The sequence below is a fragment of the Falco peregrinus genome, chromosome 11, assembly GCF_023634155.1.
Source record: "Falco peregrinus isolate bFalPer1 chromosome 11, bFalPer1.pri, whole genome shotgun sequence".
NCBI classification, from domain to species: Eukaryota; Metazoa; Chordata; class Aves; order Falconiformes; family Falconidae; genus Falco; species Falco peregrinus.
In genome coordinates, this window is record NC_073731.1 from 28,310,545 (window position 1) to 28,324,244 (window position 13,700).

General features: G+C 51.0%; 2 protein-coding genes across 4 annotated transcripts in view; one reads left to right on the forward strand and one right to left on the reverse strand.

Annotated features, from left to right (window-relative positions):
* Positions 1 to 6,349, forward strand: part of XDH (xanthine dehydrogenase) — a 63,235-nt gene extending 56,886 nt beyond the window's left edge. For 2 of the 3 annotated variants that reach the window (XM_027796451.2, XM_005244235.3), the window contains 3 exons: positions 319 to 507; positions 1,827 to 1,994; positions 2,958 to 6,349. In XM_027796451.2, coding sequence (XP_027652252.2) covers positions 319 to 507; positions 1,827 to 1,994; positions 2,958 to 3,008 — 408 coding nt within the window. In that variant the 3' untranslated portion in view covers positions 3,009 to 6,349. The remainder of the gene's footprint in view (positions 1 to 318; positions 508 to 1,826; positions 1,995 to 2,957) is intronic. The other variant, XR_003557401.2, reaches the window with a different exon arrangement.
* LOC106112897 (carbohydrate sulfotransferase 9-like) lies at positions 6,216 to 11,055 on the reverse strand. The gene is made up of 2 exons (XM_013304727.3): positions 9,835 to 11,055; positions 6,216 to 8,373 (listed from the first exon to the last, which is right to left on the reverse strand). Exons 1-2 carry the CDS (start codon positions 9,932 to 9,934, stop codon positions 7,562 to 7,564), a joined length of 912 nt encoding a protein of 303 aa, XP_013160181.2. The 5' UTR covers positions 9,935 to 11,055; the 3' UTR covers positions 6,216 to 7,561.
* Between the last annotated feature and the right edge of the window lie 2,645 nt (positions 11,056 to 13,700).

Here is a 13,700-nt window from a genome sequence, read left to right on the forward strand (position 1 = left end):
TCTGCCTGTGAAGGAATCAATATTTTGGCATTGGGTTTTTTCCTTGTTTCATCAGAAAATTCTTGTCCTGCATTTACAGTATATCTGTTTGCTTGTATTTGTAAACTGCTTCACCCGACAGTGAAATACAGTCACATCCATATGGGAACACAGGAATTGTGCAAAGTGCTGAGCTGTACTCAGCAGAAGGGACATGAGACAAAAACTGGGGAATTAGGAGGGGAGGGCTGAAAACTCTGGTGGAAATTGTTGCTGCTCTTGTGCAGGGAAGAACGACAACAAAAAAAAGAATGTAACTTTGTTTGGATGCATTTGTAGATAGAAGGAGCATTTGTCCAAGGCCTTGGGCTCTTCACCATGGAGGAGCTGCGCTATTCCCCTGAAGGGAACTTGTACACTCGAGGACCTGGGATGTACAAAATCCCAGCATTCGGAGACATCCCAACAGAATTCTATGTGTCTCTTCTCCGTGACTGTCCAAACAGCAAAGCGGTTTATTCATCCAAGGTATACCTGCAAGAGCTGCAGGCCTCCCACTGCTCTAGAATTATGTGAAGCTGAGTGATAATGATGCATGTGTGTAAATAGTTAATCTTGTTACGCTGGCTTTATTCTGGTGTCAGGAAGTTTTCCCATTCCTTACCAGAAATATTTACACTGTCCCTTATAGGTAGGAAGAACTGAAATAACCAGCACAATGCCACCCTGATTGTCCATCAGAGAGAACTGAAGTGGCTTAGCTGTGCCAGTTGTGCTGTCACAGAGGCTGCCAGCCTTCCCCTGCATGTCAGCTCCCTGGTTGCCCTTCCCTGGCACCGCAGCCACCGCTACGGGATAACATTTCCAGCACTGTCATCCCCCAGATCTGATATACCAAGATCCTGTGTCTGAGTTCTCACGTTTTGCTTTCTTTACTGTTTCACAGTGCTTATATCACCCTTAAAGCTTCATTATTAATCCACGTGTCCTTCTGCTGTTTCCACTGCAGTCAGTGCTGTTCTCTGCAGTTAGCGAGGGCTGCACAGAGCAGGGCTGAGTGTAGAGTGTCAATGAATTTGCTTTACTTATGGTTTAACGGTTTAACAGCGCATTTGGAGAGGCCACCCCTATCTGTATATGCCCAGCCTGCCTCCTTACAGTTTCCCATTTCCCTTCCATCCACAGGAACATCTTCATCAATGAGGAGAACTTTTTGGGTGATTGGTGCTGAACACTTTGGGTGATAGTGCTGATGACAGAATTAAGAAAAATGGGGCTGGCAGGGACCTCAGTACTAGATAATACTTGTATAAACCCCAAGGGAAGCATTCCTGCTAGTTTGCAGGGACCTTCAGTGATGGAACAACACACTTTCTGGCCAGTCAACTCACCGCTGTCTCCTTATCTGATTCCCTTTCCTGCAGTTTTGGCACCATCCAAAAACCTGTGAAAATGTGTTAATCCCTCTTACCTTCACAACAGCCTTGCTGTGTCAGAAAGCTTACATTCTCCTCCTGTCTCTTCTTTAAATGGACTGGGTGTTGTTTTAGCTCAGTCTTTCCTCACTAATCACACCTGGCAGACTGGAGGCTGTTTCAGCTTTGTGTTTCCTCACAGGTAATATCAGGTAGACTGAAGTTCACTTCTGGAAGGCAAGGAGCTGTTTTGGCTTGGCCTTTCCTTCCTGATCACATCTGGGAGACTGAGAAGTTACAAAAAAGGAATGAGGAGTGGGAACAATTCCTGATTGTCAGTGGGGCTTGCTCATCTTTCTGTTAGCTCATTAGTCTTTCCAGGGCCAAGACTGTTTTGGGCTGCAGCCTCACTCTTGCTTGTGCTCTGTCTAGGCTGTGGGAGAGCCACCTCTGTTCCTGTCTGCCTCAGTGTTTTATGCCATTAAAGATGCCATCTACTCAGCGAGGAAGGAGTCTGGCCTGACTGAACTGTTCAGGCTGGACAGCCCTGCCACCCCAGAGAGGATCCGCAACGCTTGCGTGGATATCTTCACCAAAATGGTAACAGCTTCTGGTTTCACAGCCTGCTCCCTAGCCAGCCTACCCCACGTGGAATGTGTGTACTGGTCACAGTGGCCCAGGTCTGGGATTAGAACAGGATGGGGAGGCTGTGGCCCTGCGTAGCAGATCATTTTTATTTCAGGGATGTTACCCTTCGTTAAGATGCCACCAAATAAGAGAAATCCACAGAGTATGGGTCCCATTGCTAGAAGGGCTGCCGTACATTATCAATGGAATTGCAGTTCATCCTTCCATCCTCCAAGTGCTGTCTGTAGAACAAAGGCACTAACTTGTTATCCTGATGCTCCTGATTATCATCTCTTGGGGGATCACCACCACTAACATACCTTGCAGGTCCACTCTGTGATTTAGTGGTATCCCTCAGGGAGGAAGGGAGGGGAAGGTGTTACTGAAAATGCTTCCTTCTCTGGAGTATTGTAACCGCAGAGGAGCCTCCTTAGACGACATCTGACAGAGTGCAAGAGTTAACCCTGTCACTGTCTTTTCATGGGCTCCTCCTCTGTTACAGTGTCGTGACAGCACATCATAGGCGTGAGGCCCCACAGAGTCCTGCTGATTCCTGTGTGGCTGATAACATAGCTGTCTTGTCCATGCGGGCATCCTTCAGGCTTTCGTAAGCTTGAGCCCCACTGTGGTTAATTGCAAAACCTGTATGTCTTAGTCCTCCTCACCTAACACCTGCATCACTGTCTGGGGAGAAGGACTCAGAAACGGTTTTGAGAATTTGTACAAACTGCTGGTTGTCAGGCCTCCAGCTAGAGCCAGACACAGCTGCTGACAGGAGTGCCAGGAGACAGACACCTCTGTGCTTTGAAAGGCTGGGATATCAGCTCAGATCTTCAATGGGACACAGTCACCCATCTCAAAGGGAGCGTGGTGGGGCATGCTGAACCCAGGCCAGGACCCTCATTTGTTGCTAACTTTTGTTTTTTCTCTTTACAGTGCCCTTCTGCTGAGCCAGGGACCTTTAAACCATGGTCTGTGCGTGTGTAAATGGGAAGTCTGCAGAGTAAACTCTTCCTCGTGAAAATGAGCTTACACCAGAGGGACCACAATACAGTACGACTAGGGGGGGGGGGGGGTGGGGAAGAAAAAAGAAAAAAAGTAATCTGTGTTCATGCAGCTCATCCACTGATTAACGGAGCTTTCACATTTAAATGTCCAATCTTTGTTTTCTCTAGGAGAGGGAATTGCTGCAAGATTATAGCTGTGATGTAAATTCAAATGAAGAGTAAGTGGAAGATGATATTATCCAGGTGTAATTGAATAATCTTACAGGTTTCATTTAAAATTGCTGCAAGGACAGGAGACACGCTTATTGCCAGTGTGAAATGGCAGGATGGTTGTTTCTCTTTTTTTCTATTATGGGGAAAAGATGGATCACCTTGTGATGCTATGGCAAGAAGGACTTACATGCATTGAACCCAGACAGACAGTTCTTTAGCTGAGATGGGGGAAGGCATGAGAGGCACTGAGGGCTGGACCCTCCTGTGTCCCCTCTGCACACAAGCCAGATAGGAGGAAGAAGAGGAGGAGTTTTGAACTAATGAAGATGGTCTTACCTATGTAACAAAGTGGTTTAGAGGAAAACCCTACAATGTGACCAATAGCTGATTTATCCTAAGTTAAATGATGATTGCTTTGCCTGCATCAGGGCTTTAATGAATTCTTAGTTCACATGCTACCTTGCCTTCTCGATTAAGGATAAAAACTAGAGATACCAAGAGGACTTCCAGCAAGACGCTGCTTCGTTTGACACAGCCTTTTCCTGCCCCACACCTCCGCGTCTTTCCCCATCTTTTAAATAGCAAAGTGCATCACAGACCGCGGAGCGACAGAGAAAGTTACTCATTGTTGTTCCCAAGGCAATTTATACCGGCCCAGGCGAGGAACAGAGGATGGACACAGCTGTGGCCTAGCTGGCTCTGGGTGCCCTTTAAGGTCAATCCCTTGCTGTCATGCTATGGCCTTGCTTTCTTTTCAAGACAACTCGTAGTTTTGCTGAATGTAAGAGAATGGATACATTTTGCTGCAGGGACTGCTGGTCTGAAAAATGTGCTGACTACATGATGACCTCATGTCTTCTGGGTTGAATGCATTTTTCATGTTGGATTTAATGTTGGGCATCCCTCTTCACAGGTTTTGTCACTGTCAGGTTTAACACTGTAGCATCGTGTTATCTCTAGATGATGTCAGCCACGTACTGTACCTGCTCATCATGTGCAAACTTTTATCTGTTTCTCTGGCCCACAGCTTTATGAAAATGTCCTATTTTCTATTTTTGCACTCCCAGGGCCATCAAAAAAATATGGTGCATGAGGATGTAACTCCATTACCTTATATGAAATTTTGCTCACAAACAAACTGCTTAAAATTGGCCTCCATTGTAGGACTTAACAATGCGTGCACAGTTTGAAATATTTTTTTCAAGCACTCCGGGGTATATAGCTTGGAAATGTGTAGATTTATTTCTCAGCCTAAAATACTATGGTTCTACCATCTAGAAGTTGTGAGTTGCAGAACGTATTTTGTGTCTGTTGGGCTTGCTATGTAATTATTTTGTTAATTGAAATATGATATTGGTGTTTTGTAAGCTCTGAGGTACTGGGTAAGAACACATTTTTGTTCTGAAAGTTGGCAATATGTAAAAAAACCTCTTAGAGAAGAAAATGTCATCATTTGTGTGCAAGAACAGCAATCGGAGCCAGCATATTCATGTTCTTGGATGTCCAGGGAGGGATGCAAAATACACAGCCTGTGAGGCAGAGTGGCGCCAACGCTGTTTCTGTGGCATCTGCCTCACGGGATCGCTGTACATGCGAATTCAGACCAGGCCAAGAAGAAATACAGAGGGAACGTAATGTGTGTTAATGCAGAACGCGGGAGCTACAGGCAGAGCGCGTGATACTGAGGAGCTTCCAGCGTCATTTCTGGGGAAAGCTGCCAGCATTCACCAGAGGCCCCCTCCCTGTGAGGGTCCTGGGACGTGACAGGGTGTCACTAGCAGGGTGAGTAAGGACTCTTGATCCCCCCCAAGTTCTGGGGACACCTTTTTCATAATTGCACAATGGGTTTGTGGCATCTCACATTGCCACAGTGACTGCCTGGTCAGGTGAAAATTTTTAAATTAGATGTATCAAGTCTCTCTTCAGTGATTTGCTTTGTGCATTAATTTGAAGTGTATTTGCCAAGTCGTGTGTACATGCTGTGTTCAGAGCAGGCTGCTTCAGTGCAAACTTTAGCCTGTGCAGCCATTTTTGCTGCAGCATCACGAGCCGCTGTTTCCCAGGCGCCAGTCCTTGCCCACCTCGAGCCCACCCCAGCCCAGAGCCCTCTTACTACCCTTCCACAGCCAGTAGCTGATGGAAGGAGGAAACACCTTCCTTTTGGGGTGCACTGGGATTGAATGTAGATATCAAACACCTGAGGGGGGGCAGTGGTATAAAAGCAGGGTTGCAAAGCACTCAGAGATACGGGTTTTAAGGGTGTAAGGAAGAAGGGAAGCTTGAGGACTAATAGGAATTTACAGTGAGATGATGGTAAAGCCTGGTTGGGCTGTGGGCGTGACAGGGACCCTAAGGGACGCGAAGCTGAGACTTTGCATTTCACTTCTCCATCTTTAACGTTTCATTACATTGCTTTCCCATAGAACTAAGTGCCAGGCACCTCAGGGAAGGACTGAGACTTGCTGCAGAGGGCTGGCAGGAAAAGATGCTGCTGTAGGGTAGCCCCACTTAAACCGTGGCCTGTGCCACAAAGCGGTCCAAGGGCAGCTCTCCTTTGGGAGTGCACGGCGCTGCCCTCCACTAGGTGCTGCGTCGGATCTTGTCACGCACATCGCACATCTGGCTGCACGGGATTTCAGCTTGCAAGGGACAAGCTGCTTACGGAGAGAAAAACGCTCCTTTCCTAGTACTTGTCAGTGAGATACAGCACGGATGCTTGACTCCAATGCTATGTGTGATTGGAAATTTGCTGCTTCTCTCCTTCCAGAGCTGTGCCCTCAGAAGGGGAGCAATGCCATCTTGCTAAACCGTGAAGTATTACGCACAGTAAAGGCACTTCAGTAACAATGGCTGTAACTGGATAGTTTGAGGGAGGGTGAAAGGTGGCCACCTGATCTGATGTCTTCATACTATTAATTGCATGTCCCTCGATGAGAAGGGGAGGCCAAGTTTTCAATAAATATTTTTAGATCAGTTCTAATCAACAGCTTTTGCTATTGTTCTTTAATGAGCATTGTCAAATCAATGTGTCTTTGTCACATGAATGCATGCGGGATTCTCTGTGAATGTCACAACATTGCAAAATAAAGCTAAAAAACATTCTGAAAACTGGTATGCTCTGGTAAAAGTCTGTCACAATTTGAAAGCTGGACAACTTCATCTCATCCTTGGTGTTTGGCAAGGACGGACTCTTTCCAGAGGCTGCGAGGTGGTTCACCTCTGTGGCCACAGCTGGCAGAGGCCAGGTGATTGCTCTGGGCTACCCAGCGGGACACAAGCCAGCTGAAGAGCCAGGGTGTCCCCCAGCCACGCTGGCAGCCAGCTCTGAAAGCCAGCAGTCAGCCCTCATGCTGCTCTACCAGGAGGAGCTTGCAGCAGGGAGCTGCATCGTGTTTTCCACACAGTGATGCATCCTGATGCTCTGAGGCACCTTCACGGGGCCTGCCAGCTGCTGGGACCAGGTGGAAGGCTGGCTGGCCAAGTGGTGTGGCTGCTACGTGGTCCAGGCTGCCGAATCCTTGTCTCGTTGCTAGTGAGTAGAGCTGAAAGCCAGGCTTGGCCTCTCTGAGTCAGCCCTGTGAAGGAGGGATCCTCACCCAAAACTTGCAAAGGGAGCAAGCGTGAAGTTGCATCCCTGGGGCCCTCTTGAGCCTAAACGCACAGATGTGAGGTCATAAAACAGGAACCGTTGACAGAACAAATAAGACCAAGTGAGGGGCTGGGCTGGCCTTCCTGAGCATGACAGGATTGGGAACATCACCAGTGGTTCCCCAGGTAGGTGTCCCACTCTGTGTCCTCTCTCACCTACCTGTACAGAGTAGACAGGCTCCAGGTGACCTGCTCCTTCGGGAGCACTTCTTGTTATCTGCACTGGGGGGGGGGGGGGGGGTGTCATGAAGAAGCCATTGCCAAACCTCTTGGCCCAAAAGGGAGCCCAGAATGCCAAATGGTACAACAGGCAGAGGGTGTGCGAGTGCTGCTGTGGCCTGTGGCGGTTCCACCCCACCCCAAACCACCAGGTTTGCCGAGAGCTCTTTACCCCAGCACAGTTCAGCTCACGCAGTTTTCCAAGCTCCAAAGCCTTGTGCTCCCCTAGTGCCTGCTTTTGCTGTATTGAAACACAATTCAGCTGCGTGAAGAACGTTGACTCCCTGTCCGTGGCCTGTCCCTGCTCTCTGATGTGCTGTTTGGAGCTGTGACATGGACAAGCATGCTGCCTGCAGCTGTGGTGCAAGGGTCTGTCTGTGACCCAGCTGGTATCCTGAAGCACTTGCGTTTGGATTAACGTTCTCTGAAACAGTCCCTCCAGCCGGGGTACTTCTACCAGGTCTCTGGGGTGCTGAGGAGGTCTGACAGAAAACTGCTAGGAAATGGGAAAGCAGCAAGATCCCCGCGATAGAAATGAGACAGTTGCTGCTTCTGTTGGAGGGACAGCTCGCTGAACATCTGCTCGGATAACCAGCTGTAGGTCCACTGCACTTGGGTGTCAGTGAACTTGGAGAGGAGGCTGTCCGCGGGCAGCCCAGCCCGCCGCAGCAGATGAGCCAGCTCCTGCCTCAGGAAGCCAAACACCACCACGTAGTCATACTGCACCAGACAGGGCCGGCAGAGGCTGACCAGTGGTTTCCAAGCCGCTCTAGCCTTCTTCTGTCCGCTGTCTAAAACATCCTGGACAAAGCTGCTGAAGGAAGGGTTGGTGCCCAAGCCTTGCATGAACGTGGAGATCAGCCTCTGGAAAGGGTCCCTGACAAAGAGCACCTTGGTGTAAGACCCTAACATGGCCTCGATCTCCGTCAGGTTGAACTGGCTCAGCTGTGTCTTTGGACCGTGCCGCCAAGGGTAGGGAAGCGGTACTGGGAGTGTCACGTTCTCCTCCTCCTCTAGCTTCTCCAAAAGCTGCTGCCATTCCTCCATCCCTGTCGATGGCACTTGGCAGTAGAGGAGGTCCAGCTTGGTGCTTACCCTCAGACTCGAGAGCAGGTAGGCTTTTTCCTCCCTGCTCCTTGGCATCCTGGTGACTTTGCCTGATCGGCTGCAAAAAGCTCTCAGTCTCTTCTTCCTGAGCTGCTGAACGTGTAAGAAGGTGTCCAGTGTCAAAGTGAAACCCTCCTCCGCCTCGGGGGCCAGGTCACCTGGAAACACCATTTGGAGATGAAGGTGAGGAAAGTCCGTATTAGACCTCTGCCCTGAGCTGGCACCCAGTGCAGGATGCTGTAGCAGGCTCTTTTCCAGTTATTCCAGTGTGGAAAGGACACGGCATGGACAAAGAAGATGGCGAGGAGAGAGGAGACCAGCCCCAGCAAAGGGCTCAGGTTTGCTGAGAAATGAGGTTGTGTCCCCATGACCATGTGAGATCGTGGACACCCGGACCCCCCTTTCCCCAAACTGCTGTGTCCCAGAGGCGATCTTGACCGTAGCTTTGTGCCACAGACCTGTTCTCCACTAAATCAAGTATTGCTTTGAACTCCTCACTTCTGACTGGGCTTAACTGAGGTGAGTTTACCAAAGACAGTCAGAAATATTCTGAGAGACTGAGTAGTAGTAAATTGGTTTGTTTTCACAACGCCCTGCAAAACTTTTTTGCATCTCTTAATTGGTTAACAGCTATCAAAGATCTGTGAAAGCAAAAGATTATTTCTAATGGCTGGGGGCAATTCAAGGATCCAAATGACGGAACTTCTTGCCTCACTTCCATATGTAAATTTTTTCTCCTGTAGATAGAAAGGCAAAAGCAAATAAAAAGCAAAAAGCAAATAGAAGCAGGAGGACAGCAAAGCAAATATAAAAGGCAAAAGCAAATAAAAAGGCTCCATGACAGCCTGTTTAATTTCTCAGATTTCAGCTTTGCTCTTTACTCTTTTTCTTCTTATTTTTGATGTAAAGAGGCCATAATGAGTTTGAATACAGACAAAGAATGCCTGCCTTGCTATTTTTTTTTACTTCTAGCAGCAGCTAATCTGCCTCTCCTGCTCAGTGTAGGCATTTGGCAGCCCTGTGGGGGCGGTTTGATGGTTTCTCCTGGCTCCTTGGGAAGTTAAATATTTCACACTGATTTGGGGACGCTGCTGCACAGGGAAGAGAAGCACAGTTAAAGTTAGGAAAAGGACACCAGGAACGAAGGCACAGCGGTGCCTGAAGCTGTCCTGGGCTGCTCGTTGACTCACCCAGCCCCAGACTGACAGTGTCTGCAAAAACTAGCGATGACTTTGTCCTGGATTGACCAGGACTGGAGAGGGGAGGATGCGCTTTTTAGGTAAGAGAGGCATTAATCACTGACGTCCTTGCTCCCTTTGCCTCCCCAACAGCATTTCTGCCTTCCCAGCGAAGGTTTTGGGAGGTACCTCCAGCAGTCTGACACCTCCTTTCCCCACCACACCTGAGATCGGTGGCCTCGCTAAGGACATAAAGCTGCAGGGCTCCACAGCGGGGGCTTTCTCCACAGGTTATCCTGCCCCTGGCACTGTGCAAACAGGGTTTTCTGTGCCGTAGGCATTTGCCCCCCAAGGACCTCTAAAAAAAAGCTCTGGGACATTTTCCCCACAGCATAGACATGCTGCCAGCCCTGCAGAGCTGTCGCGGCGCCCAGGCGTTACCTCCTTGGCCGGCAGCCGGGCTCTGGAGAAGCAGCCTCCAGCTCAGGAAGGTGGCGATGCCCAGGGCGGCTGAGATGACGAGACGTTGAAGGAATCGCATTTTTCAGGTGCTGCTGTGGCACTGGGAGCCCAAGACCATGCCAGCAAGCAGGTGGGGACCTGGAGGAAGGTTCTGGGGAACTTCCTGTGTTTATTTAAGCAGAAACACACCCAGAGCTGGGTTAAAGTACTGTTTGGGCAGCAGCTCTGCTAGGGGCAGGGGAATGGCCTGAGCCACAAAAGCTGCCCCCTGCCCTCTTTACAACACGAGCTTTTGAGCCAGAACCTGCCTCTGTATTCAAGGCCTGTGATACCCACAGTGCTTGGCCACGCCAGGTGACTATGGTCCCTGTGAGAAATGAGCCCTGCACCCACAGCCCCGTGCAGGTCCTGCAGAACCTGGTGGTGAGGTGTCCCCAGTCCCTTGATGCACCTGGTTCTCCACTGGCTTCGCTTCTTAGGGGAATGCCTCTGCCGGGACTGGGGATCAATAGGTGGGCCGTGGGTCCTGCCTTTGTGGTGCTGGTGGATCTTTTAAGGTAGAAGCTAGGGCAGGGGAGGTGATGTGATGGAGCGCATCCAGCAGGTCCATAACTAACCAGGGAGTGGAAGTGCTGAGCTGCTGCCTGTGCCCTTTCTGCTGGGGGCTGCTTAAAACTGGTGGCTGCTGCTTGTTTTGTGAGAGCAGCTGGAGACCCCAGGCAGAGTGGCAGCCCCGTTATACCGAGAAGGGGGGGCACACGCATGTGGGCAGACACATGTGCTGTTCCTCCTCTTCCCCAGGGAGCCACAGCCAGAGCAGGGAGTGTGACAACTGTGAAGACCAAGGTAAAGGGGACTGCAACGGCCTGGGGAGCGTGACCTGCTCCTGTCCAGCCTCATGGTCATCCCAGCTACAAAGACATCAAAATCAGAATGATTATTTACAAATGACCTTGTTGTAGCGAGAGTTGCCACCTGCTGCCAGCAGCATCCCTCTGGCAGCCAGGCATGGGCTGGCGTGCCGCAGGGACGAGGTCTGGCTGAAAGACCCCGCAGCAGCGAGGGGCTGCGGTGGCCGAAGGAGAAGGGATCGGTGCCCCAGAGCTCGGGGCGAGCAGGTGGGCACGCCGGGCACACAGACCGGGACACCGAGCCAGGCAGTGCCCAGCGGGTGGGCCCCGGGGCTGGGCTGCATGGGGGCCTGCCGGTGACAGCCCCCCTCCCAGAGACGGGGCGGAAGCCAGCGCTGTGCCGAGGTGGGTTTGCTCTCCCTTGGACAGCCGCGACTTTCCCACCAGAGGGCGCTCCGCACCCGAGGACCCCCCGCCCGCCTGCGGGCGGTGGCCGAGCTGGGCTGGGTACCGTGCGGCAAGTGCTACACGCAGCTGTGGCGTAAAGAGCAAACCTCACGGCCATCGCAGCCACGTTTGTGACTTGTAAAGCCTGCTGGGTCTCCTTCGAGCCTTGGGAAAGCTGCTGGGACTCTGGGAAAGGCTGTGACGTGCTTTCCACCTCTCAGCTAGGAGGGCAGCTTGCCTAGGTCCCTCTGGGTGGTGGGATCCCCGTGTCGGCAGGTCAAGTCTCGCGGCCAGACCCTGCAGCCTGTCCCCCCAAACCCAGGAGAAGCACGGGACAGCCCGAGGGGGGTGCACGGGGGCAGGGGTGGACGGCCACCCTTTTCTTCCCTTCCCAGCAGAAGACATGCATTTTACTTCAAGCTGCAGTGCCACGCTTACTCCTCCCAGCCCGATGGGTCTTGGGGCAGGAGGGTGGCAGAGTGAAGGGTAAATATTAATTGAAAAAAAGCGTTTCTTGTGTTACTGTAGTGCTGATCGCCCTGCAAGGGCTGCATGGTCATCGGGACGTGACCGCAGCGCGAGGTTCTGTACCAGGCAGCACACCCTGCTTTTCCCTGGAGCAGGTGAGCTCTGTCAGCACAGAGGTTAGCAGGTTAGCCAGTGCAGAGAGCAGCTCTGGGGGACCAAACTGGTGCTCAGCAGCACTTCTCTGCAGCTCCCAAAGCTGCTCTTCGGCAGCTGGGCAGCATCATCTGTGGCCTGGCTGCACGCGGGAGTGGCAGAGCCCTGCAGGGGCTGCAGCAGGAACCCGTCCAGCTGCCAGCAGACCCAGCTGCAGCACGAGGAGGTCCTTTTTGTTAAAGGTCTGCAGTGAGGTTAATAAATAAAAGGGCAGAAGGAACTCTGCAAGTCCTCTTAGCTAAGCAGGTGGCAGCAGCACGTGCCTTCCTGTGTTAAAATATAACATTTCAGCAGGGGCTGTCCCAACCGCAGCCCTGGTGAGCTAAAGTGCAGCTGAAACTAGTAGAGAGAAATGCAATTTATTTTTATTTTACAGTCATAAGGTGAAAGCAAAGATATGTTCTCTGAGGGAAGAAAAAAAACAGGGAAAAAAAACCCCCTTTGCTTTGCATTGCCAGAAACAGCCCTTGCAGTTTTATCAGCGTGGGTCTCTTCAGAGTACAAGATAGAGCAGCGTCTGCGGTGCCTTTGGGACCTGCAAACAGGACGAAACTGCTCCTGAGCTGCTTGGGGCTGGGGCTGGGCAGCAGCTGCTCCGCCGGGGCTGCTTCAGGAGGGGCTGCCCAGGGGCTTGTGCCCCAGATGCAGATTTCCCTTTGTCAGCAGATGGTAACTGGCTCAGTTCGGTAACTGGAGGTCTGATTCCCTCTGGGTGCAGGCAGTGCTGGGGCTGCCGAAGCCCTGTCGGCCAGCGATGCCCGTGGGAGCTCCTGTTAGCGTCCAAGCACCACTCGGATGCTGCTGGTGGTCTCCGTCTTCCTCCTAATCAACAGCAACACTAACGGGCCGGGGGGTACAAGGACCTGGCACATCTGGCCTTACCCCATGGCTGCAGAGCCACCTCCCAAATCTGAGACTGCTGTGGAGGTGGATACAGGGAAGAAAGAAGCAGGGAAGCTCTCCTCAGCCATTTCAATGGTTAATGCAGTGATTTTCTGCTCCCCACCCCTCCCCGGTTTTCTTGTTGGGTTTTTTGGGTTGGTTTTTTTTTTGGTGCTGCAAAGTTTTCCCAAGTGTCTGTAGACACATTGCATTTAAACTTACTGCTGGGCTCTCCCTGCTCGTCTTCCATTCACTGCTTGGAGGTGGTCAACAAGGCTGAGGCTGCAGCTCTTGACCTGGAAGGCTTCCTGCCCTGCGCCCTGGGGAGGCAGCCCCCTCCTGGGCACAGGGGCTGAGCCAGGCATGGAAAGCCACTTCCATCCTACTATTTAATGCAATCACACAAGGGAATTAATTAGGAAATTCATTTGAAGTTTCACCTTATTTAGGAAAACTCTTACTGCTGTGAACGTGAGAAAAAGCTATTATCTTTTTCTTTCCACCAGCAATAAGATCGCCTGAATAAGGATTTCCAGATTTAGCCCCACTGATGGCTTGAACTGGATTGCCTCAAGCTCCCTTTTTTTTTTTTTTTTTTCTTATAGGACACAAACCCTTTGGAGATATTCTTATATGTTAATAAACATCCTCGTCTTCAGCCTTCCCGCATTCCTCCCACACTTCCAAATTTTGCAAAGTATTGTCTTGTGTGACCATGACCCGCGGGCACTGGTGTGCCGGTCCTCCCCCGCCCGCCCCTGTTCCTTGTTCCTCCTCTTGCCTGCCTGCGCTTGTGGGAATGTGAACTTTGCAAAGTGATGGCAAACACCGCCATCAGCGAGGGATGTTTTTACATCGAGAGCAAAGGAAGAGCAGATAGGAAACCTTCTTCTGCTGCTTCTTGTTTGAAAACTCAGATACGCCGTCCATGTTTTGCCTGCGCAGCTGGGCCCGTTGCTCAGCAGAAACACAGGAGCATCCGGA

Excerpts from the sequence above, each read along its gene's own strand:
- LOC106112897 (XM_013304727.3), bottom strand. The coding sequence starts at position 9,934 with ATGCGATTCCTTCAACGTCTCGTCATCTCAGCCGCCCTGGGCATCGCC. Across the intron at positions 8,374-9,834 it reads CCCGGCTGCCGGCCAAGGAG|GTGACCTGGCCCCCGAGGCG; the intron begins GTAACGCCTGGG and ends TGGTGTTTCCAG.